The 27,069-nt window shown below is 49.4% G+C and overlaps 1 protein-coding gene across 3 annotated transcripts; it reads right to left on the reverse strand.

The window, feature by feature from the left end:
- Positions 1–4,021: 4,021 nt before the first annotated feature.
- On the reverse strand, positions 4,022–24,209 carry ESYT3 (extended synaptotagmin 3; the record flags this gene model as incomplete). 3 transcript variants are annotated; one of them, XM_077474756.1, is given in 17 exon segments in its annotated part: positions 4,022–4,367; positions 6,455–6,504; positions 8,858–8,963; positions 11,349–11,480; positions 11,825–11,914; positions 12,021–12,475; positions 12,995–13,144; positions 14,352–14,438; positions 17,056–17,121; positions 19,009–19,077; positions 19,786–19,848; positions 20,141–20,203; positions 21,216–21,305; positions 22,387–22,435; positions 22,755–22,837; positions 23,356–23,532; positions 24,089–24,209. In XM_077474756.1, coding segments are annotated over 17 exon segments (1,888 nt in total), but the record flags the coding sequence as incomplete, so codon positions are not given.
- Between the last annotated feature and the right edge of the window lie 2,860 nt (positions 24,210–27,069).

Consider the following 27,069-nt stretch of genomic DNA (forward strand, 5'->3'; position numbering starts at 1 on the left):
GCCCAAACACCCTCACATGGGTGGGGCCTATCAGAGTTAAAGTACCAACCATAGTGAGGCTCAGGGGCAGAGTAATTATAGGCACCAATTGGGTACAGCGGGGGGGGGGGCAGGATCTGTTATCTGCAGGTGCACTTTAAAAAAATGAATTCACACTCTTCAGCCTTCATAAATTATCTCTCATTCCCCAGTCTCTGACCATCTCCTGTAGCATGTTCCCCAGTCTCTGACCATCTCCTGTATTATTTCTGCAGTCTCTGCCCATCTCCTGTAGCATGTCCCCCAGTCTCTGACCATCTCCTGTAGCATGTCCCCCAGTCTCTGACCATCTCCTGTAGCATGTCCCCCAGTCTCTGACCATCTCCTGTAGCATGTCCCCCAGTCTCTGACCATCTCCTGTAGCATGTTCCCCCAGTCTCTGACCATCTCCTGTAGCATGTCCCCCAGTCTCTGACCATCTCCTGTAGCATGTCCCCCAGTCTCTGACCATCTCCTGTAGCATGTCCCCCAGTCTCTGACCATCTCCTGTAGCATGTCCCCCAGTCTCTGACCATCTCCTGTAGCATGTCCCCCAGTCTCTGACCATCTCCTGTATAAAAATATTTTTTAAAAACACTTTAGTTATCGGTGCCGTTTCGGTTTTCGGCCTAGTGTATTTTTCGTTTTCGGTATCGGTTTCGGCATCAGAAAACCCATTCGGTGCACCTCTGACAACCAATCCCCCCCCCCCCCCATAGAAGTCTATGACAACACTCGCTAACAGTGCCTGAAACTTTTGAGGGGTTCGGTTAGCTTTGGAGGAATTGCAGGTATGAGATATCCCAGGATGCACTGGGAAACCAACAAGTGAACTGGAAAGAGATCAGTAGTCACTTCTGGTTCATGTGTATATATTCTGGGATTGTCAGGTGCAGACGTCACATCTGGTGTGGAGCAGCAGGAAGGTGAGCGGGGTCCGGACTGGAGCAAAGCAACTAGCAGACGGCACACGTGGTGAGCAGCATGGGGAAGGTGAACGGGGATCAGAGAGAGGGGAGTGAGTGTCGGAGGATCAGCAGAGCTGGGGGACCAGAGCAGAAGAAACTGGAAGATTTTGCAGGGTGGGAGCAACATAGGTGGAGGTGAGCGGGAACTAGAGGGGGGGGGATCAGCAGAGCTGGGTTTTGCTATTGAGGGGGGAGGGGGGATCTATCTAGGGTCCTACTGGGCCCCTTTAAAACAAATAGAAAAAACACACATGGCATTTGCAAAGCTTCAACAAAGCATGTAGGTTGGCGCTTTAATGCGGCTCTAACAATCCCCTGCGGTACATTACACTAGGGATGGGCCGCAATACGCTCCGACACATCAAAAAAGGTTTTGGGTTTTTTATTTTGCAATGCAGCTCAGAGCTTTTGCTATGTGCCTTGCATGTGACTATACAGCCCATCAGGGCACCAATCACAGTGCAGATAGAGGGGGCGTGCCTTGTGATGTCACACGTTTTATCACAATGATCCCCAAGGGGTGGGGGGAGGGGATTCTGTACAGCTGTAATAAAAATGACATCACATCAAAGGGGAGGTCTGGACAAAAACATTTTACTTGGAGTCATTTGGACTTTCACATCGCCGTCGTTTCTCCATCTAAACTGCATGTAAGTTTGTTGTGTGCGGCGAATGCAGCAAATTCAGATATTCTCTGCAGGCTGGAAGTTGTATATTGCAGGAAAAAAAAAAAAAAAAAAAAGTGTATGGGGAAATACCACACCAAGGCACTAGATGGCGCCCAATATCACCGGCTGATGGAGGAATCACAATGACTCTTCCTTTAAAGCCTGAATCGGCGGTGGAACTTTCAGGTTCGCAGCAGTCGCACTTCCAACTGGGCCCTGCTACTGTGAGGGGGAGGGGGTCGGCCCAAGACCCGGCATCTCTGGCTGGTGCCCGTGGGATCTCCCTGGGGCTTGTAGTTCTCTTCCCGAGTGTATACAGAGGGGAGGGGCCCTCTGACCCGGGCATCCATCGTCTTCACTCTTTTAGTGTACAAATGAGTTACTCTGCTTGTACATTGTTGCTGATACATGCCCGGGTCAGAGGCCCCTCCCCTCTCCACAGGCACCATAGAGCCATCGCCCCCTCCCCCAGTGCTGGGGTTGGAGGTGCACAGAGAGCCAGGTACAGGGGAAACTCTGGACAGGGAGGGGGGGGCGGCGGCTCTCCGGGGACCCTGATGTAAAGGGGGGGCTCTCTGGGGACCCTGATGTAAGGAAGGGCTCTCTGGGGACCCTGATGTAAAGGGGGGGGCTCTCCTGGGACCATGATGAAAGGGGGGGGGCTCTCCTGGGACCATGATGAAAGGGGGGGGGCTCTCCTGGGACCTTGATGAAAGGGTGGGGGGCTCTCCTGGGACCCTGATGAAAGGGGGGGGGGCTCTCCTGGGGACCCTGATGAAAGGGGGGGGCTCTCCTGGGACCCTGATGAAAGGGGGGGGGCTCTCCTGGGACCCTGATGAAAGGGGGGGGGCTCTCCTGGGACCCTGATGAAAGGGGGGGGCTCTCCTGGGACCCTGATGAAGGGGGGGGGCTCTCCTGGGACCCTGATGAAAGGGGGGGGCTCTCCTGGGACCCTGATGAAAGGGGGGGCTCTCCTGGGACCCTGATGAAAGGGGGGGGCTCTCCTGGGACCCTGATGAAAGGGGGGGGGCTCTCCTGGGACCCTGATGATAGGGGGGGGGCTCTCCTGGGACCCTGATGATAGGGGGGGGGCTCTCCTGGGACCCTGATGATAGGGGGGGGGGGGCTCTCCTGGGACCCTGATGATAGGGGGGGGGCTCTCCTGGGACCCTGATGAAGGGGGGGGCTCTCCTGGGACCCTGATGAAGGGGGGGGCTCCTCTCCTGGGACCTGATGTACAGGGTGGATCCAGACACATATATGCAACACTATATATAATATACATACATGTATATGAGGGAAGGAGAGAGGCACCGCTCCAGGCCAATCCGCTGGGATAATAGCTTGATTTCCAGATAAGGAGTCCCAGGTGCTGGCTAATGCACAAGCAAGTAGATAGGAAGGGAAAAAAGTCTGGACAGCCGCACTCCGGGTGGAATCTGTAATAACTTGTGCCTTTATTTTCCAAGTAGAAATTACATCACACGAACTACAGCAAAAGAGAACATAGAACAAAAATGTTGACGCGTTTCGCACTGAAATCAGTGCTTACTCATAGCGTAATGAGTAAGCACTGTATTTTTTTTCCATAAAAATTATGCTTGTAAAAGACGGATCGCAAATATGGTGTGACAAAGTATTGCAACGACCGCCATTTTATTCTCCAGGATGTCTGGAAAAAATAAATATGATGTTTGGGGGTTCCAAGTCATTTTCTAGCAAAAGAAAAAAATTTCGACTTGTAAACACCAAGTTTGAAAGATCGGCCCGGTCCTTAACTAAAGTAAATGTTGTTTTCATTTTGGAGTAAGGGAGGGTTATTGCCCCTGTCTTTTTTTTTGGCCCCATTGGGGAGATTTCTTTTCACTTCATATCTCCCCGATGGGGACACAGATGACCAAAAATAAATAAAATAATGACAGGGGTTATAACCCTCCCTTACTCTATCCAAAATGAAAACAAAGTTTTGTCTTTAAGGCTGGAGGTGTCGGTGTGACCTCAGCGAGTCTCCTCTCCATCCTCAGGATTCAATCTTCTGATGAGGCAGCATCCTTGGAGGTGAACCAGATCCCCTCCCCCCCATCATACTGTCATCTCTGGTTTACCTCCTTCAGGGAGAGCGCCCCCTATCGGCCCGGCTCTGTCACTTGTCGATCGTACCGTTTAAATATACGAGGAGCAAAGTGCAGGAAAACTTCTCCACGATGAAAGGTCATCCTCTGTCTAGCTGATGACTAGCATGGTCAGCCCAGCACCAGCAATACACAGGAAGATGGCAGATCTCACAGAGACGAGATCGACCTGTGAATGGGAGAAGCTTTGTGTTCATTTTTTTGCACTTTAATAAAAGCAGAGCGGACACCGAGGATCATTGAAAATCATTTTATTATCGGAATATCGGCTGATTCATTAAAGCGTTCTGTAAATAAATAAATGGATTCCTGGAATGAGCGGAGAACGGCGATGATCTGACGTTGTGGGCGGAGCTCTGTACTCCAAATATTTATATATAATACAATTTACATCAGAAAATAAATATAGCCACGCCCCCTCGGGGTTCTGGCGATATCAGAGGATAAAATACATCTTCAGCTCTGTAATTACAAATATACATATTTACATCGGGGGGGAGGGGGGATGTTGGGGGAGGAGTCTATTTCACGTTCCAGCCGTCGGTCAGGAGGTCGGGTGTCCATTGGCTGTCAGCTCAAACCTGCAAAAAAAGATTCATCAGTGATGGTCGACCTATCGCAATTCCTCAGCATCTGATAGGACGGCGGCTCTGCTCATAGCAGCCAATGAGATTTTCTACTACTGATAGCAGCCCTATGACAAGGAATGGGGCCACACACTCTTAGCTCCTGATTGGACAATTGCTTTGACAGTAGCAGCCAATAAGATTATCCCTAGGACCAGAGGAGACACTGACTCAGGAAAGTGACAGGATTGTATTTATTAAAGTCATATTGGATATCCCAGCCATAGTCAAGGGAGATGTCCTCCTCCACCATAGAACTCCTCCCCCACCATCTCCTCCACCATAGAGCTCCTCCTCCCCCACCATCTCCTCCCCCATAGAGCTCCTCCCCCACCATCTCCTCCCCCATAGAGCTCCTCCCCACCATTTCCTCCCCATAGAGCTCCTCCCCCACCATTTCCTCCCCCATAGAGCTCCTCCACCCCATCTCCTCCACCATAGAGCTCCTCCACCCCCATCTCCTCCCCCATAGAGCTCTTCCTCCCCCATCTCCTCCCCCATAGAGCTCTTCCTCCCCCATCTCCTCCCCCATAGAGCTCTTCCTCCCCCATCTCCTCCACCATAGAGCTCCTCCCCCACCACCAAGCTCCTCATCCACCATCGAGCTCCTCCTCCACCATATCCTCCACCATAGAGCTCCTCCACCACCGAGCTCCTCCTCCCCCATCTCCTTCACCATAGAGCTCTTCCACCATAGAGCTCCTCCTCCAGCTCCTCCCCATCTCCTCCACCATAGAGCTCCTCCCCCCATCTCCTCCACCATAGAGCTCCTCCATCTCCTTAACCATAGAGCTCCTCCCCCACAGAGCTCCTCCACCACCAAGCTCCTCCCCCATCTCCTCCACCATAGAGCTCCTCCAACCCCATCTCCTTCACCATAGAGCTCTTCCACCATAGAGCTACTCCCCCATCTCCTCCACCAGAGAGCTTCTCCTCCCCCATCTCCTCCACCATAGAGCAGCTCCTCCCCCATCTCCTCTTCAATCATAGAGCTCCTCCCCCATCTCTTCCATCATAGAGCTCCTCCTCCCCCATCTCTTCCATCATAGAGCTCCTCCTCCCCCATCTCTTCCATCATAGAGCTCCTCCTCCCCCATCTCTTCCATCATAGAGCTCCTCCTCCCCCATCATAGAGCTCCTCCTCCCCATCATAGAGCTCCTCCTCCCCCATCATAGAGCTCCTCCTCCCCCATCATAGAGCTCCTCCTCCCCCATCATAGAGCTCCTCCTCCCCCATCATAGAGCTCCTCCTCCCCCAACTCTTCCTCCACCATAGAGCTCCTCCTCCACCATAGAGCTCCTCCATCTCCTTAACCATAGAGCTCCTTCACCACAGAGCTCCTCCCCCACAGAGTTCCTCCCCCACCAAGCTCCTCCCCCATCTCCTCCACCATAGAGCTCCTCCAACCCCATCTCCTTCACCATAGAGCTCTTCCACCATAGAGCTACTCCCCCATCTCCTCCACCAGAGAGCTTCTCCTCCTCCCCCCCCATCTCCTCTTCCATCATAGAGCTCCTCCTCCCCCATCATAGAGCTCCTCCTCCCCCATCATAGAGCTCCTCCTCCCCCATCATAGAGCTCCTCCTCCCCCATCATAGAGCTCCTCCTCCCCCATCATAGAGCTCCTCCTCCCCCATCTCCTCCACCACCATAGAGCTGCTTATTTTTTTTATATAGAGGTGCTGTTCCTCCTCCTATGAAGAGCTCCTATATAGAGCCACTTCTTTGCCTATAGAGAGCTGCTTCTTCTCCATAGAGCTCCACCTATAGAGAGCTCCACCCCCAACTCCTCTATAGAGTGTATCCTATATAGAGCAGCTTCTTTTCCTATATAAAGCTCCTCCTATATGGAGCTTCTTCTCCTCTCATGTGGAGCCTGTCTGGGCAATTTGTAAGTCAGGAAAAGTGCGCTCCGGGGGTCACCAGTTCATACGGATCATCCGGAGCGGATTATTTATTCCCCCCCTAAAGTTGTGTAAGAACAAATATTTTCACATTCCGGCCCCCATCAGATGCTGAACGTGCGCAGAACACAACCTACCAGTCAGTGATTCCCTGATCCACATCCATCTGGGACAGATCCACCAATACCTGCAAGAGAAGAGAAAACGTGGTCACAGCGGGGTCCAATCTCTGCACAGCCACCTGATCCGAGCCCCGCTGCCCAACCTCCGGCCCCTCTGTACTTATTTTGTAGCCCCTGGGGCCCCCCCAGCTGTCAGTGGCGGAAGCATTGATTTGTAAAAAAAAGTTGCAATGGCCGTGATCTCGAATGATCTCATCACTTGATCTCAGTCTCTTAGCCCTTGTACACACGGTCGGAGATTCCAACAGAATGTGTCCGATCGGACCGTTTTGTCGGATATTCTGACTGTGTGTGGTCTCCATCGGACTGTTTCCATCGGAATATCCGACGGACCAAGTTTTCCAACCTGTTGGTAAAATTTTCCGACAAAATACTCCGATCATGTGTAGAGAATTCCGATCGGGCAAAGTGCCACGCATGCTCAGATCAAATTCCTACACCAAAGCTATTGGCTACTAGCCTGAACGTAATCCCGTCGCAACGAAATAACGTCATCACGTTCTGAACGATCGGATTTTCCGACAACTTTGTCCGACCGTGTGTATGCAACAGTTTCGGACAAAATCCGACGGATTTGTTTGTCGGAATCTCCAACCGTGTGTACAAGGGCCAACAGTCCCGTATTACACCTGTAGAATGTCTGCAGTCTCTGAGTCTCTAGTATTACATATAATGAAGATTAGGCGCAGCCCATTGGTGATTTCCTGCACTCGTTGCTCCTACAAATGGTCGTCCATAAGGCAGCCGTGGTTGCAGAGTTAATATTTCTGTGTCTGGTGGATGCTGGAGAGTCAAGCTCCTTACTGTTCTACTGTATGGCCCAAACGTCTGCGGAGATCTGACCCTCGCACATAGGAGCTTCCATTCCAAAACAAAGGGGGTTGCCTCTCCGCCCAGGGCCTATTATATAGAGTTGCCTCCTCTTCCCATAGCCATTAAGAAGGTACCTCCCTCCCCCCACATTTTCCATTACAAGAGCCTCATGTCCATTTGTGAGTTCAGGTACTGATGTTGAATTAGAAGACCTGGCTCACCATTCCCATTCATGCCAAGGTGATCAGTAGGGATGAGGTCAGGGCTCTGTGCAGGACACTTGAGTTCCTTCACACCGTGTCTTTATGGAGATGGCTTTGTACACAGGGGGGGCACAGGCATGGTGGAACAGAAAAGGATCCTACTTATGGCCATTAATATGGAGAAGGCATTTGCGAGGTCAGGTACTGGTAAGGATGAGGTCAGGGCTCTGTGCAGGACACTTGAGTTCCTCCACGCCAAACTGGTCACTATGTTTTTATGGAGCTTGCTTTGTACGGTGGGGGGGGGGGGGGGGGGGGCTGGAACAGAAAAGAGTCTTCCCCAAACTGTTATCACAAGGTTGGAAGAAGACCGTTGTCTACAATGTCTTTTTATGATGGAGGATTACCAGGACCCTTCACTGGAGATACCTGAACTCAATATGGGGGGGGGGGGGGGGGGGGTCTACATACGTAAGAGGGAGGCCAGTAGAGGGAGCTGTGAGCGATTAACATCCCTGTTCCGGTGAGGTCACATCCACGTTCCACGCTGGTCAGTGCGGAGTCCTGTGCCAACCCTGGACAGAGAAGCACCCAATCCGGCTCACATCTTCCCCACCTTCATGGAGCGTTTGTGTAGCACGCAGGATGGCGGGGATCGCTACGACTGATCAGTACAACGATGGACATGAATTTCTCTTGCACCTTATATGTTTTTATAACCTTGTGCAATAAATGATGACTGTATAATACTACTTAGTTGACACCTCCCCCTCTCTGCTTTCCACAGTGTAGTGGGGCGGCACAGTGGTGTAGTGGTTAGCACTCTCACCTAGCAGTAAGAAGGGTCGCTGGTTCAAATCCCAACCACAACACTACCTGCCTGGAGTTTGCATGTTCTTCCTGTGCCTGTGTGGGTTTCCTCCGGGTACTCCGGTTTCATCCCACAATCCAAAGACATGCAGGTAGGTTAATTGGCTTCTATCCAAAATTGGCCCCTAGTATATGAATGGGGACCTTGGATTGTGGCTCTTTGAGGGTAGGGACTGATGTGAGTGTGCAATGTACAGGGATAGGGACAATTGTAGACACTCAGGTTGAACTGGATGGACTGGTGTCTTTATTCAACCTAACTATGAAACTAAGAGCCCCCTGCAGCCCTTTAAGGGATGCCTTTAGCTCTAGTATACAAGGAAGCCTTGATGTATCTGGTGTGGATTGATGCATTTTCCCCATCTGTCCTGCTCACCAGGTCATGTGACCTGCACCCATCACATGATTACACCCCAAAATGTGCTCCCCCTGCAATGACATCCAGACCCTTCCCATCAGATCCGACTCTTACCTTCCCCATCTCCTTCCTCTCATGTGACCCGAACTGCCTGTTGTTCTTCACAGCGATGTCCAGCATCCGCTTCTTCGCATCTTCCAGAGAAACCAGAAACTCGAACCTGCCAGACACAAGAGGATGGAGTGACACTGTTACCTCTACACTCCCAGGCCTGGTGTGAGCGTCTCGCCCTCCATGATTTGTCCCAAAGGGCACCAAGCCTGGAAAGCGACTGTCCACCATTATCTATAGAGATCGAGGTGTAGCCATTACTGGTCTGCCTCTCCTCCGCTTCCCTCACCTCCCGCTGAACATCAGATGTGAGAAATTGTATCCGGAGATCGGAATGCCGGTTTGCACGGATTTTTAGCTCACATGTGCAAAGATGGTTCTCAGAGTATCATGAAAAGATTCCTCAGACAGACAGCGGATAGAGGGTGCAGAATGGGGTGACATTTTGTGGTTCCAGAACTCAAACTACCGATTACATGGAAAAGATTGACTGGGGTGTCTGTGTATTGAATTGGTACCCCAAAAACTGTCTGGCATTGAAATAGTCCGCATCTTCTGGACACACAGGATGGGTTGATGGAACAAGAAACAGGGAGGGTTCTACAGATTTCATTCCTCCCATCCTGTTCTTCCCATCACTAGGAAATGTGTCAAGCAGATGTGAAAGAAGGTGTCTTAAGGTACGGCTATAAATCTTCCCGACACTCATTAGAACTGAAGACATGACTTGGAGAAGCTGTGAAAGGTCTTCAACAAATCTGATTGAAGATGAGAAACCTCTACTAGTGATGTAGCATATTTATGGGTTCTAGAGCTCTCCTGTGTTTGTGTGTATATATATATATATATTTATATACACACACACACACACACACACGAGAGGTCTTGGAGGATCTGGAACCCGTAAATATGCTACATCACTAGTAGAGGTTTCTCATCTTCAATCAGGTTTGTTGAAGACCTTTCACAGCTTCTCCAAGTCATGTCTTCAGTTCTAATGAGCGTCGGGAAGATGTATAGCCGTACCTTAAGACGCCTTCATCCCATCACCATGAAATGTGTCGTGCAGATGTGGAAGAACAGGATGGGAGGGATGAAAGCTCTAGAACCTTCCCTGTTTCTTGTTCCATCAACCCATCCTGCGTGTCCAGAAGATACCTCAGCATTAACATCATAAATCACCTTCATCCAATCACCATGGAATGCAGGGACAGACTGGGCAGGGGGAAATAGCCCGCCCCCCCCCCCCCCCGGGGCAGCTCCGACCAAGCTGCCCTGGATCTCCCTTGCAGTCCCCAGCTGCCCCTGTTAGCCAATTCAGGAATCTGGAGTTGGTACAACAGGCGCTGTCCAGCCCAAACTGCCCGGTGAGTAGAGAGGTACCTGGAGTGGAGCTTCAGCCTGGGATGGGGGTCAGAAGGAGGCAGGGAAAGGGGGAGCAGGAGGGGGGCCGAGTCTCTGCACCATGGGCCTCTTGGTTGTACTTGTCCCCTGGGCCAAAAGTTGTCATTCAGCCCCTGATGGAATGTGTAGATGTTGATTGTCCAGGAACAGAATGAGAGGTATGAAAGTTGTGGAATCTTCCCAACTCCAAGCATGGGATTTGGGTGGGGGGTATGGTTTTGTTTTTGCACCTCCCTCTGTTCTTGGACAGTCAACATCTTCACATTTCATGGCGATTGGATGAAGGTGTCTGGGCTCTCTGTATGGATAGTTGTTGGGGTATCTTCCGGACACTCAACAGAACAGAAGTGACCTGAAGGAGCTACGAGACGTCTTCAAGAGTAAATAACAGTTCAGAACAAGCCCAACTGGATGGGACATCCTATTATAGATAAACCCTGACCTGGATACTTAAGAACCTTCACAGAGATCGGTTACATTCAATCCAAGTACCATGGGGGTGGACAATGAAGAGAAGAGGACAATGAAGAGAAGAGGACGATGAAGAGAAGAGGACGATGAAGAGAAGAGGACGATGAAGAGAAGAGGACGATGAAGAGAAGAGGACGATGAAGAGAAGAGGACGATGAAGAGAAGAGGACGATGAAGAGAAGAGGACGATGAAGAGAAGAGGACGATGAAGAGAAGAGGACGATGAAGAGAAGAGGACGATGAAGAGAAGAGGACGATGAAGGAATTACTTCTTCATAGAAAGCCATAATAATTTGAGGCTCAGTTTAGCCACATTAAAAAATGTAGCTGCCAGGTTCACATATGTGCGGCCGCGGTCCCCAGCCTGGGGTCCGGTGCGTCCCCGTGAGCCGGTTCAGGTGCGAATCATGTCCGAATTTTTACATAAATTGGCACCTGAATCGGACCCAAAGACGCACAGGAACCTCTTGGAATTCGGACCGGTGTGAACCATTGAGAGCCGGACACACTCGCCTGTCATGAGAATTAGATGTGGGGAAACCCTCATTTGCACAAATGTGAACCCAGCCAGAGTGTCTTTAGCAGATTTATTGACGATCTACAATTGGTCTTCACTCACCTCTCGTTGTAGATGGGATGGAGGGTCTTCCTTTTTATGGAGGTCTTTTTGCGGCCGGCCCACCTCCGGTCCGGCAGTAGATAAATTCGGACGTAGGGGTCTGCGCCATGATTGGAGCACTGGATCAGGTTCCTTGGCGAGAATAAAATGAAAATGCATCAATTAAAGATCAATATATCATCCGATTGTCCTCATTGGACTTCACAAAGTAGAATATTGTAGGTGTGGCTTGCTATAACGTTGCAGTGTACAGTCTGATCACTGGGGGAGGGGAGACTGAGAAAATGCTTCCTCCTACTTGCAGCAGACGGATGACATCATCTCAGCCTAGACAAATCACTGACCAGAGTTGATGGACAGCCTTCTATGGGTAATATGTTCCTGTATATAGTGACATGTCAGGAATATTTATGTAGATTGGGTACGGATAGGTCCACTTTAAGCTGAACGAAGACTTGGGCTGTGCCATGACCTACCTGCAGCCGTTGACGGACACGATGAGGCAGTGGCGTAGTGCCGCGTATCGTATGGAGATGTTGATCTCACCAAGCAGCAAGCCGGTACCACTGAAAGACAACAGAGACAATGGGGGAGTCAGTGTACATCATGAGGGCCCCCGGGGGCCCCATCTCTCCAATGTGATCAGGAAAGGGTCCTGCACAGATTACACACCTGAAGTCCTCATTCAGGTCGAAGACGGAGGAGCCCATGGAGTTGAGTGACATGAGGCTGGGCGCGATCCTCTGCAGGTGTCTCAGTTTGGGGGTTTGAGGGGCGGAGGGGACCTTGCTGTTTCCAGCGTTCTGGTTGGCTTGCTGGTTCTGTTCGGGGGCGGTCTGATATACTCGATTGGTACTGCTGAGGCTACTCTCCCTCCGGAGCACCTTGTTCTGGGGGAGCACTTTGCTCTGGGGGGCCGCCTTGTTCTGGGGGGCCACCTTGTGCTGCTGCGGGGCCGCCTTGTTCTGTGGGACGCAGTGGACCTGATTCTGGGGGACATCGGACGTGCTCTGGGGCTTCTTGTGGGGTTTTTCTTGATTCGCTCGCTTGATGGAGACCGGCCCGTGCTTCAGGGAGTTGATCCCAGCATAGACGCTGTCAGGGTCGGGGTCCTCTATCTGCAGAATCTGCAAACAGAATAAATCATTCTACAAAATCCTCCATGAATGTTCTCTATCCTCCAACAGACAAAATATATCCAACATCTTGTTATTGGCCTGTCCAACCACACGAGAACCTCATATCTGCCATGACAAAATAGTCTTTTTTTTTTTATATGGATTTCCAATCAGCGCCATCTAGTGGTCACAATGTGCCATTTCCCCGATTGTGGTAATACAGGGAAAGATCACATTATGGCCACTAGATGGAGCCGATAATCTTTGTAAATACATAGAAAATGAAATTTCACACAATGCACAGATTATGGGGATTATTTGGGAGGTCTGTTTGGAGATCTTCATCAAAGGACCCCCCCTCCCCCCATGTGTTGCATTTTTCATTAGTACATTAACTGCAGCAGTAGGGAAATCTCCCACATACAAGTAAAAGATCAACAAATTTCTGCCGCTGTGGCCCCTCAGTACAAAGGGGGCCCTTCATAGACGAGGAGCAGAGAATCTCCCTCCCCGACATCACAGACTCACCTTCAGCACGACCTTCATCTTGATGAAACTGTTGGGGCCGGAGTTGGTGAGCGGAAATCTCTGATCTGCCGTGAGACCGTCCATGGTGAGCAAACGATGGAGAGGAAAGTCCAACATCCCCAGAGAACACTGCCGGTTATTGTCCTTCACCTGAGACACAGAGACAGCGCAATCAGCACCCCGTCTGCACTGCATGCTCCCCAACTGGATAATACCCATAGTAATGGTCTGAGTGTAAGGAGAGTGTAAGCTCCTCTGTACAGAGACTGATGTGACTGTGGGGGGGGGAGGAGACATTAGAGTGCAAGCTCCTCTGGTACAGAGACTGATGTGACTGTGGGGGAGGGGGCATTAGAGTGTAAGCTCCTCTGGTACAGAGACTGATGTGACTGTGGGGGAGGGGGCATTAGAGTGTAAGCTCCTCTGGTACAGAGACTGATGTGACTGTGGGGGAGGGGGCATTAGAGTGTAAGCTCCTCTGGTACAGAGACTGATGTGACTGTGGGGGAGGGGACATTAGAGTGTAAGCTCCTCTGTACAGAGACTGATGTGACTGTGGGGGGAGGGGACATTAGAGTGTAAGCTCCTCTGGTACAGAGATTGATGTGACTGTGGGGGAGGGGGCATTAGAGTGTAAGCTCCTCTGTACAGAGACTGATGTGACTGTGGGGGAGGGGACATTAGAGTGTAAGCTCCTCTGTACAGAGACTGATGTGACTGTGGGGGAGGGGGCATTAGAGTGTAAGCTCCTCTGTACAGAGACTGATGTGACTGTGGGGGAGGGGACATTAGAGTGTAAGCTCCTCTGTACAGAGACTGATGTGACTGTGGGGGGAGGGGACATTAGAGTGTAAGCTCCTCTGTACAGAGACTGATGTGACTGTGGGGGGAGGGGACATTAGAGTGTAAGCTCCTCTGTACAGAGACTGATGTGACTGTGGGGGGAGGGGACATTAGAGTGTAAGCTCCTCTGTACAGAGACTGATGTGACTGTGGGGGAGGGGACATTAGAGTGTAAGCTCCTCTGTACAGAGACTGATGTGACTGTGGGGGGAGGAGACATTAGAGTGTAAGCTCCTCTGTACAGAGACTGATGTGACTGTGGGGGGGAGGAGACAGAGTGCAAGCTCCTCTGGTACAGAGACTGATGTGACTGTGGGGGAGGGGGCATTAGAGTGTAAGCTCCTCTGGTACAGAGACTGATGTGACTGTGGGGGAGGAGACATTAGAGTGTAAGCTCCTCTGGTACAGAGACTGATGTGACTGTGGGGGAGGGGGCATTAGAGTGTAAGCTCCTCTGGTACAGAGACTGATGTGACTGTGGGGGAGGGGACAGAGTGTAAGCTCCTGTGGTTACCTCCAGGTGAAGGTGCTGCATGTGGACATCTTGGATGAAGAAGGAGAAGGCTTGCTCCCACACCGGGTCCTTACTGGTGGAACACGTCTGCAAAAAGATGCAAAATGATTACATGACACTGAAGTTAAAGTCACATGACCACTATTGGGGGCGGGGAACGCAGCGAGGATAATATGGCGCCCCCCCCTGGATCATTGTCTGTGTGATAATCCTTTTTTTGTATTGGTAAAACATTAATATCTGTGTGAAGGGCGAGTTGCTCTCGCAGTGTATTTTTTGCATGTACATTTGTTGTTCTAAAATTCTCATTTTGATGTCACTTTTATGTTTTTGGTCGGAATACAGATTTGCCTCGGTCCCCTCCGGTGGCCATCCATCCCAGAGCGGGATTAGTGTTCCCTCCATAAAGACTGCCGAGATAAATCCAATCGGCCTCCTTTTTCTCAGACAATCAGGTTGGTCAGTGATGTTGGAACCCCAGAATAAATGATAATCCCGCAGGGCGGCGTGGTCGGGGGATGGGATGGGTGTATTTGCACTGGACAGGCTCACGTGTACAGACCGCTCCCCCAGAACATTGTGAGCCCAAAAGTCCAATACATTTATTTTCATCAAAAAAACAAAAATAATAATAATAAATAATAAAATCAATAAGTGTAGTTAATAGATTTGGGGGGCTCAAGGGTCCTTCTATCATATGAATCAAACCCCTCAATTCCCGATGAAGGGAGCTTCCTCGAGCTCCCGAAATGTGTTGGATGCACCTGTGGAATTTTATTGGAATTTTTTTAATGGAATGAATATTTGTTGGGATGGAGCTTTCACTGGTAGTACTCGTATTTCTCTTTCCTCCACTTCTTATCAGACAGGTCAGGCCTGACCCATAGACTTCCATTAAGAAGGGAACAATAAAGCCCAGTGACTGTGTAGCGGAGAAGGAAGCGGGGTCTGAGTGTGTAAGGAGTAATATGGCGGTCCGGGATACACAGAGATAACAATATCTCCAACACAAACCATTGTGACGTCAAACAACATCCGCACAATTTTATAATCCTCCAATACAAAATGGGGAAATAGAGACTATTGTGGTAAATATGGGTGATGTAAACCATCGGCCAGGAAAGCACACTTTTTTTTTTTTTGGCGGTTTCCATTGTAAAGGAGCTCTTGTCAAACACTGGACCCGAGATTAATTGTAGTTCTGGGAATACGAGTCAACAAAAGCCGGACCTTGGGACATATCCGACCATTGATGGTCAAACGCCATCTAGAGAGTCTGTGGGCAGAAACGAGTCCCTCATAGAAACAGATGTAGGAGCCCCGTTTAAAAGATCCATGTCTATGTGGGAATGGTAAACTTTCTCAATAAAGGGTCAGAAGTACAAAACTGAAATGGGGACTCCGTGGGACACTACCAAGGGGACAACAGAAGAAGCCACACTACAAGACAGAAACAATACTGCCAGAGCCAGAAATCCCATTCCCTGCAATGGTTTGAAATGGCTGGAGTCCTGTTTGCTCCAGAGATTGTCAACCAGCTATAACGGTAGCGGAGTGAATTTTTAGCGTGTCCCAGTAGCACACAGACCATTTTCTAGTAAAGGATAGTGTGCGTGTGCAGGGGGACAGACACTATAAGCTACACTACAGGACAGAAACAATGCTGCCAGAACCAAAAATCCCATCCCCCGCAATGGTTTGAAATGGCTGGAGTCCGGTTTGCTACAGAAATGGTACGGAAGGGAGAGTTGTGGCTTCCATCTGTCGGCCACTTCAGAATATGCCGTCAGAGAATCACACCTCCGGATATCCCCGAGACTCCTTGGGACTGCCGGAACGCCGGACCACCTGCCATATCACTAATATGAAGTGCTTCTACCCATCCACCTTTATGGAAGCGTTTTAAAGACAGGGGGACTCTATTTACTAATTAGGTGACTTCTAAAGGCAATTGGTTCCTCTAGATCTTAGTTAGGGGTATCGGAGTAAAGGGGGCTGAATACAAATGCCCCTCCCCCACACTTTTCACATATTTATTTGTATCATTTTCCTTCCACTTCACAATTATGTGTCACTTTGTGTTGGTCCATCACATAAAATTCCAATAAAATACATTTATGTTTTTGGGTGTAAAATGACAAAATGTGGGGAATTTCAAGGGGTAGGAGTATCACTTGTTTAAAATGGTTTTAATCCTGTTTGCTATGGAAATTGTGGACCAGCTATAACTGTAGCCAAGTTACTTCCCCGTGACATACAGACCATTGACTAGGAAAGGATAGATATTGTGTGTGTACACATTTCCTGCACTCTCTGTCTTGTCTGTGTTGCTTTCCTGTAATAGTAAATAGCTTGTATACATAAAACAGAGTGGTGGCAGAAAAAAGACCAAGTGGTCCATCGAGTCTGTCCCTTTTTCTGGTATATATGTATGTGGGGTTTTTTTTTTTTTTCTATCTGATATAGATCTATGTTTGAATCCACTTACAGTTGACTGACTCACTACCTCTGCTGGAAGTCTGTTCCAAACATCAACTACTCTTTCATTGAAATACTACTCTGTTAGTTCTGAGCTTTCCTCCTGCTAGGCTGAGGCTTGGCACGCAGCATTTTAGTTTAGTAAAGGCAGAATAATGTAATACTGGGTGCGTTTTCTTGGCTTCACTGTAAAAATTTCCAATAGAAGAGAAACAGTCGCCCTCACCTTACTCTTCACACTCTTCTTCCCAATAGACATGACCACATACGATGTTGGCTCCTTTTCAGACTGCTGAGAACAGAACAGTCATCAATTAGGGGGCCTTAAAGAACATCACAACATTTTTTTCCAATAAATTGTTACAAAAGAAACACAAACCATGGAGACTGCAGTGTTCATTTACTTTGGGCCATCCGGGAACAGGTCGCCCTCATACACTGGGATATCCGGGTTAGGCGCCCTCATACATTGGGCATCCGTGGTCAGGCGCCCCCTTACATTGGGCATCCGTGGTCAGGCGCCCCCTTACATTGGGCATCTGTGGTCAGGCGCCCCCTTACATTGGGCATCTGTGGTCAGGCGCCCCCTTACATTGGGCATCTGTGGTCAGGCGCCCCCTTACATTGGGCATCTGTGGTCAGGCGCCCCCTTACATTGGGCATCTGTGGTCAGGCGCCCCCTTACATTGGGCATCTGTGGTCAGGCGCCCCCTTACATTGGGCATCTGTGGTCAGGCGCCCCCTTACATTGGGCATCTGTGGTCAGGCGCCCCCTTACATTGGGCATCCGTGGTCAGGCGCCCCCTTACATTGGGCATCCGTGGTCAGGCGCCCCCTTACATTGGGCATCCGTGGTCAGGCGCCCCCTTACATTGGGCATCCGTGGTCAGGCGCCCCCTTACATTGGGCATCCGTGGTCAGGCGCCCCCTTACATTGGGCATCCGTGGTCAGGCGCCCCCTTACATTGGGCATCCGTGGTCAGGCGCCCCCTTACATTGGGCATCCGTGGTCAGGCGCCCCCTTACATTGGGCATCCGTGGTCAGGCGCCCCCTTACATTGGGCATCCGTGGTCAGGCGCCCCCTTACATTGGGCATCCGTGGTCAGGCGCCCCCTTACATTGGGCATCCGTGGTCAGGCGCCCCCTTACATTGGGCATCCGTGGTCAGGCGCCCCCTTACATTGGGCATCCGTGGTCAGGCGCCCCCTTACATTGGGCATCCGTGGTCAGGCGCCCCCTTACATTGGGCATCCGTGGTCAGGCGCCCCCTTACATTGGGCATCCGTGGTCAGGCGCCCCCTTACATTGGGCATCCGTGGTCAGGCGCCCCCTTACATTGGGCATCCGTGGTCAGGCGCCCCCTTACATTGGGCATCCGTGGTCAGGCGCCCCCTTACATTGGGCATCCGTGGTCAGGCGCCCTCTTACATTGGGCATCCGTGGTCAGGCGCCCCCTTACATTGGGCATCCGTGGTCAGGCGCCCTCTTACATTGGGCATCCGTGGTCAGGCGCCCTCTTACATTGGGCATCCGTGGTCAGGCGCCCTCTTACATTGGGCATCCGTGGTCAGGCGCCCTCTTACATTGGGCATCCGTGGTCAGGCGCCCTCTTACATTGGGCATCTGTGGTCAGGCGCCCTCTTACATTGGGCATCCGTGGATAGATGTGTTCTTACACTGAGAAGATGGATGTTAGTGAAGATGGATAATATATTCAATACTGCTTGTGGAACCCCTAGAATCTTCTAGAGCAGCCATTCTCAGCCAGGGTTACTCCAGAGGTTGCTAGAGGTTCCTTGAGCTGTGGTTGATGAACCACCTATTTGATGATGTCTACAGAGTTCCAGGTTCAGCACCACTGAGCAAAGCCCAGCAGTATGACACCAAATATCTTCTTAGCTGTCTTTAAGGGGGACATTCTTCCTATTGACCACCGATATAAGGAGCATCGTTCCTATTGAACCCTGATGATTTGGTTTTAGGAAGGGTTCCTTGAGACATAACAAAATATCTTTGGGGTTCCTCTAGGGTTAAAAAGGTTGAGAAAGCCCCGTTCTAGCGGAACGCCATTGTTCCTGGGAACCTTGATGGAGAACAATCGCGGTACTGAACCCAGAGGCATTGGGGATGTCCAGCCAACCTGCGGTATTGCCAGGAGATCATATATACGGTACATACCATGGAATACGCCGTGTATCTCTGTCCTATGCCGCTGTATTCATTGTTTGAATATTCAAAATGATTTTTCTACAAGACAAAAAAAAAATTCTGTTTTAAAAAGATGTTTTATCATGAAATGGAGAGACTGGATTGTACAAAGCGGGTCATGCAAACTGAAAACATGCAGAACAGACGATCTCCCGGAGGATTCTGGGAGGAACGTTCCGATGATGGATGAGAGTGGAGGGATTGGATGACGGAACAAAAAGGTACAATACACAGGGGGTGCCGATATCATAGGGACTATCACCGATACGGAGACATAAAACACGACTATTGTGGGGACTATCAGGACAATCACGATACGGAGACATAAAACACGACTATTGTGGGGACTATCAGGACAATCACGATACGGAGACATAAAACACGACTATTGTGGGGACTATCAGGACAATCACGATACGGAGACATAAAACACGACTATTGTGGGGACTATCAGGACAATCACGATACGGAGACATAAAACACGACTATTGTGGGGACTATCAGGACAATCACCGATGTTGTAGAATTAATGAGACATAAAAACAGAACTTCATTGTGGATTGTAAGCTCTTTGGGCGACAGACATGGACGGAGGGAGGATGACGATACAACACGGACAGGCGGGGGGGATGGTAGAGACGGGTGGAGAGAATTACCAGGAGATTAATTGGGAAGAAATTTCTACGGAAGAACGTTCAGATCTCTCCACTGGATCCAAACTGACACAAACTGCCGTTTCTCAATTACCGTGTGGTGGGACTTTCCCCGAAGAACTTCAGAGAAAGGAGACTTCCGGGCTTTAACTATCACCTGTTCAGTGGCAGTAAATACATGAAGTGACAATCTGCACCGTCTTCTTTAATGTCTTCAAAGTTTTTTTATTTTTTTTTTTTTTCATTAAAGGCATGACCCAAAATGGGAGGTGCCAATGAAAGGACCGCTTCCGCTGGTCCCACCAAATAGGAAGCGCCATACAGAAATCATTACAGCAATTAGATGGAGTGCAGGAAATCCCGCAGGGTACCATCTATCAGCTCATGTACAGCGCTACGCTATGTGGTGGCACTTCACAAAGATACATATTAAATATCGATATACTTACAGGCAGACCTCCGGCGCTGTCCAGATACACAATCACCATAGCGATGGTCATACCATTCCCAGCCTAAAGCAGGACAAGACACAGGAGAGGTCAGAGGTCATGGCAGCGCACAGAGAGAGAGAGAGAGAGGAGAGGTCATATACAGCAGTATACAGGAGTGTCATACACAGGAGTGCAGGAGGGAGAGAGAGGAGAGGTCATATACAGCAGTATACAGGAGTGTCATATGCAGGAGGGAGAGAGGAGAGGTCATATACAGCAGTATACAGGAGTGTCATACACAGAGTGCAGGAGGGAGAGATAGGAGAGGTCATATACAGCAGTATACAGGAGTGTCATATGCAGGAGGGAGAGAGAGGAGAGGTCATATACAGCAGTATACAGGAGTGTCATACACAGAGTGTAGGAGAGACGGGAGAGGTCATTTACAGCAGTATACAGGAGTGTCATATGCAGGAGGGAGAGAGAGGAGAGGTCATATACAGCAGTATACAGGAGTGTCATACACAGAGTGCAGGAGGGAGGGATAGGAGAGGTCAGAGGTCATATACAGCAGTATACAGGGGTGTCATACACAGAGTGCAGGAAGGAGGGATAGGAGAGGTCATATACAGCAGTATACAGGAGTGTCATACACAGAGTGCAGGAAGGAGGGATAGGAGAGGTCATATACAGCAGTATACAGGAGTGTCATACACAGAGTGCAGGAGGGAGGGATAGGAGAGGTCAGAGGTCATATACAGCAGTATACAGGGGTGTCATACACAGAGTGCAGGAGGGAGGGATAGGAGAGGTCAGAGGTTATACTTGGCAGCACACATAAGTGTCATACACAAAGTGCAGGAGCAAGATAAGGGGAGAGGTCAGATGGCGGCACAAAGAAGTGTTATACATAGGAGTGCAGGGGGAGAGATGGGAGAGTTTATATATGGAAGCATACCATACACAGAGTGCAACTCCAGACTACAAAACTTAAAATTATAAAAAAAACTCCAGATTACAGTCCTTTCAGCATGACCTGAACTCCAGGCGGACAGGCGGACAGACGGACGTGCTGAGACAGTCACTCACTCACCTCGCGCAACTTTTCTGGGTTTGCCAGCAGTGAATGCCACTCCAGTTTGAGATGAACGGATCCACTGACCACATCGCAGAGTGGAAACCACTTGAAGACATAAGAGGAGTCACTGGTTACAGAGAGAAGAGAGTAATGGCCTGGGTTCCCTCCCCTGCAGGACCCCCCCCAGAACCCACCTCTTTCACCCCCCGGCCCCGGGTCCCACCCCTGCAATACACCCCCTGGCCCAGATCCCACCCCTGCAGGACACCCCCCTCGGGTCCCACCCGAGTCCCTCCCATGCAGGACACCCCCCCTGGTCCCTCCCCTGCAGGACATCCACATGTACAAACAGTCCATTCAGTCTCCAATGGAGAACACCATCTGTGCTGACTTTACAGCTGTACAAGGGACCACTTTGGTTTTTAGGAGCCCAAGTACACAAAACGGGGCATAGAGGACCTCTCACTTCCTGTCTGATTGGCCCCAAAATGCACAAAATGGAGGGAATGTTCTTAATCTGCCCCCCCCGTATATTATCAGCCATCATAGAGGTGAAGGTATCACTAATGCGCCGTACAATGTTCGATACAAGCTTTTTGTCGGAAATTCCAACCGTGCGTGGGCTCCATCAGACAGTTTCCATCGGAATTTCCGTCACACAAAATTTGAGATCTGGTTCTCAAATTTTCTGACAACAAAATCCCTTGTCGTAAATTCCGAAGCACAGTTCTACGCATGCTCAGAATCAAGCAGACGAGCCGCACTGGTTATTGAACTTCAATTTTCTCAGCTCGTCGTACGTCACAGCGTTCTTGACGTTCAGAATTTCCGACAACATTATGTGACCGTGTGTAATCAAGACAAGTTTGAGCCAACATCCGTCGGAAAAAATCTCATGGATTTTGTTGTCGGAATGTCCGATCGTGTGTACGGGATGTGTTTTGTTCTCAGGCAGGTCACTGAATGGCCCCAAAATTGTTTTTCAAGAGGGGCCCTTTCCTAAATGATGCAGATATTGCATGCTGAGCAGAATTCACTGCACTGTGTCCCCGGATCCTCGGGGTGAGGCTACGCAATGCTAACCCTTCATACAGCCTACAGAGCTCTGCCAACATTTCCTCGGACTTCATATCAGAATACATTTTATAAGTGTACAGTATAAATGAGAGCACAAAGAAACAATTACCTCATCGACAATCCGATCTTTCATCACCCCCTCCAGACCAATCACCAGGCTGCAGACACAAATCAGCACAATAAATCACTTTTAGGGGTTAGTTTACACACAGCATAAAAACTTTTATCCCTCCGAGTTCTCTAATCTGTACCCTTTCCCTTTAAATCTCCTTGTAGTTGTTAAAAAAACCTGAAATCTCTCACTACATCTCTAAGTTCCTGAAGTTTATACATTGGTGAATATGATGTGCGATAAGTTTTTGAAATTTTACAAACATTGAATACAGAGTGACCCCCCCATGTTGTTCTGCTCATAGCAGACACAAAACTGCACAGAGGCGCCGTGTATGCACCCCACTTGGTTGGCCACCATTTTACCTGCCGAGGAAGTCGTCCTTATCAGGGTCTTCATCATAAACATCGATCTCCAGGTCCTGCCCGGGGACTTCATGTACCACAAACTGCAACCAAGACAGAGAAGAGTCCAGTCAACAAATACAAAGAGTGGGGAGAGATGGGTACGGCAATGGGCACCGAACGTCACTCCACCAACTGGAGACAATCACTCCATAGCAATAAAAGATCTCCAATTCCTGTCTATGTAGAGAATGTATTTTTTATGTTTATTATTTTATCTATTTATCTAGTCACAAGGATGACACTGGTCTCCTAAAATCACAAACTCCCATTTGGCCCCTCCAGTCCTTTCTTACCCCCTCTCAGTTCCTTCTTCCCTTGACCCCACTCATATCCCTCTTCCTGCCCTTCCAGTCCCCCATCCCCACTCGTATTCCTCTCCCTGTCTCTCCAGCCTCTTCTCCCCACTCCTGTCCCTCTACCTGCCCCAGCAGTCCCCCATACCCACTTAGGTCCCTCTTCCTGCCCCACCAGTGATGGGGCAGTTTGTAAATCACTTATGTGATCATCTAATTACCTTCACAGTGAATTGATCTCAGGGGGTAATAATCCTTCATCTTACCTCATACATCTCATTCCAAAGAGGATTCAGGTTCTCTTGTATAGTTTTGCTCTTGTACGTCTGATTTCCCACCCGAAGGATGGCGTATGGGTCAGACTTCCCCTTTATGAGGCCCTTCAGGTAGGTGTCCTTGGGAATCAAGTTCTCAGCTTCATAGAGATAAGCTCTCAGCACACCCTGAAGAGGGAATACATTCTCTATTACACAGAAGACATCATATTCTATATACCACAATGGACTGCCCTCCTTTACATCACCCTTGGATACAGATATATACAGTCACCTCTGCCCCCTATATATCACCCTTGAATACAGATATGTACAGTCACCTCTGTCGCCCTATATATCATGCTTGGATACAGATATATAGTCACCTCTGCCCCCCCTATATATCACCCTTGGATACAGATATATACAGTCACCTCTGCCCCCCCCCCATTTATCACCCTTGGATTCAGATATATACAGTCACCTCTGCCCCCCTATATATCACCCTTGGATACAGATATATATACAGTCACCTCTGCCCCCCTATATATCAGCCTTGCATACATATATAGTTACCTCTGTCCCCCTATACATTATCCCTGGACAAAGATATATTTAGTCCCTGCCTTCCCCTCCTATTAAAAAATAAATACAAATCACCTCTGCTCCCCTATAACCCCCCCCCCCAAATACAGAAATCTATAATTCAGTTTTCTATGAGGATCTCCCCCATATGAAGACTCACATGTGGCACCGGGAATCTCAGTTCGGCTGCGTTCACCTGACTGCACAGAGGAAATGTGAATCGGTTGGGCAGCACCAAGTACGAGGCAATGAGATCCACTATCATCCCATCCGACATGTCACTGCAACAGACAGAAAAACTCTCTTCACTATTACTATTACATTTTAATGGCATTGGTGTCAGTGGGCGCAACAATAACCCCCAGTACTGGCATCAATGCATGCAATAATAACCACCCCCAGCACTGGTGTCAATGGACATGATAATAACCCCCAGCATTGGGGTCACTGGACATGATGATAACCCCCAGCATTGGGGTCACTGGATGCAAGAAGATAAAAATCAATAAGTGATGTTGCACTTTATATTTATTCATTTACTGGCTACTCCTAAGCACTGCGCCACGTTTACCTAGGATTCTATTCCAAATGTGTTTTATTGTATATTCACTTAGTCAATACCTAGACGGCATCATCACTTATTGATTTTTCTCCTATTCACCATTTGGGTTTTGGTTGACCTATCCATTGTTTGCTGCAACTAGGATTTTTATCCCTGCTACTACAGGCAGCGCTGGAATAGTCCTTCAATGGAGGCAAAAATAACCCCCCAGGACTGGTGACAATGGATGCAATACCCACCCTCAGCATTGGTGTCACTGGAGGCAATAACCACCCCTAGCACTGGGGTCAATAAACACAATTATAACCCCCAGCATTGGTTCCAATGGATGCAATAATAACCCCCAGCAGGCGAGTCAATGGGCCTAATAATAACCCCCAGCAGGGGAGTCAATGGGCCTAATAATAACCCCCAGCAGGGGAGTCAATGGGCCTAATAATAACCCCCAGCAAGGGAGTCAATGGGCCTAATAATAACCCCCAGCAGGGGAGTCAATGGGCCTAATAATAACCCCCAGCAAGGGAGTCAATGGACCAGAATTGGGTTCAATGGATGCAATAATAACCCCCAACATTTTTGTCAATGAATGGAATTAACCACCCCCAAAATTGGGATCAATAGATGCAATAATAACCCCCAGTGTCAGTGGCTGCAATAAAAACCCCAGCATTGGTATCAACGAATAGCATTTGTGGCAGGATCAACAGATGTTTTCTGTCCTTGCTGACAATGTTATTATCCCGAAAAGGAAAAACGAATGCATACACCACAGCCGCAGACTGGCATTCTGCAATGTATGACATTTTACATCTCGGGTTGGATACACTTTAACACAAGAATAAGGATCTTTATTTTCAGTCATGTGACCAACTTCCCAAATCTCATTGTTGAACATAAAACTGTCACTTTTCTGAAAACAAGGCCCCTCCCCCACCGGGTGTTCGCTGTGTGAATTGAGGGCGAGTTCTGTAGAATGTTCCGACATAAGGCCTGGCGTTATCCGGAATACAGAGACCCGCCCATCCCAGCCGCCGTTTTATGGGCTTTCCGCCTCTCTGTGTTTGTTGGGTAATAAATGCTGCATTTAACCCTTCACACCCCATCATTCCCAAATCCAGAGATTGTCCCATGCAGGGGGCACTGGGGCTGTTCTGTGCTATCGAGGGGTGTATAGGAGGGGTGTTATATATACAGGGAGCGAGGAATGCATCCGGTCCTCTGACTCGGGTCAGGTTTCCATGGCAGCCGATGGTATATCAGGGTGCGGACGTTGGCACGCTCTGCCAGTTTCGCACAGGGCGGGTGCCGGTCCTCGGCTGGAACTGGTCTGTCGGGTTTTACTGAAATGCCGATCTCTCACCCAGATATACAATCTCATGGCTTTGTAAATAGAAGTAGAAGAGGAGGTCAGATGTGTCCCCATTGGAGAGAAGTCCCCACATTTCCTGTACTGGTGACACCCTCTGAGCCAATGGTTGTCTGTTTACAAAGTACTGTGGTCCCTGAAAGCAGCAAAGGGCCACATGTAATATTCAGTATATGAATAGATGACCCGTCCAGGACTTGCAAAGATTTAGTGGCTCCTCCCCCGGTTGGGGGTTGTGTTCTGCGCCCTGCATTCTCTGTAGTCCAGTAACCAGTGGTGGCCGATCATGCAGGGGGCACAGGTACGACCCTCCGTAATTCATGCGCCCCGTCCCTAATCTACATGCAGTGCACAGGGGTGCCGCCCTCCTCCCTAATCTATATGCAGTGCACAGGGGTGCCGCCCCCCTAATCTATATGCAGTGCACAGGGGTGTCGCCCCCCCTAATCTATATGCAGTGCACAGGGGTGCCGCCCTCCTCCCTAATCGATATGCAGTGCGCTGGATTCATGAATTCCAAGGGTTTTTTTTTCTTTTTTCCAAAAGATGGGATAATAGCCTGAGGCTCTAATTGGCTTAAAAAAAAAGAGTGGGCTTGGGGTGCAGAGCACTGCGCCCCGAGCCCACCCAGTTGTGTGACAATAGTGAATATTAATTTGCCAATGTATTCTTGTTTCTTCTCCTGGACAATCAGGAAGCGGCTCCTCAGACCGGTTGTCCAGGAGTCCTAAGATCTCATTGGCTGCGAGTCCCAAGTCCTGATTGGCCAGGTGGAGAAGCAACTGCCGGAACAATGGGAGGAGATGCGGGGGGGAGCCGCAGAAGATGTGACCTGGATGGGAAAAGTGTGGGCCTGGCGGGCAATGGGTGACAGGGTAAGCGGTGATCAAGCATGGGGGGGGGGGGCGCAGTAGGCTAGTTTTAATAATATATATTTATATACACATACACACACACACAATAATATTGTTTATGTGTCAGCAATGATGTCCGAAAATGTTGTAATTATTTGCTGTGTATCTGTTCTGAGGGGTGTCGGCATTCTATACACCAATCACTTCATATACAACTGAGGATCTAACAATGTTCCGTGTCCGTGGTGATCCCTCCGGTCCGGGTTGCGCCTCCCTCTGGTCCGGGTTCCACCTCCCATCCTCCGTAAGTTCAGTAATAAGGGGCATCCCAAAAGTTTCCATACATTGGGGAAATGGGA

Source organism: Lithobates pipiens, unplaced genomic scaffold (genome assembly GCF_037356315.1).
Source record: "Lithobates pipiens isolate NorthernLeopardFrog02 unplaced genomic scaffold, aLitPip1_a1.2 Scaffold_126, whole genome shotgun sequence".
Lineage (NCBI taxonomy): Eukaryota > Metazoa > Chordata > Amphibia > Anura > Ranidae > Lithobates > Lithobates pipiens.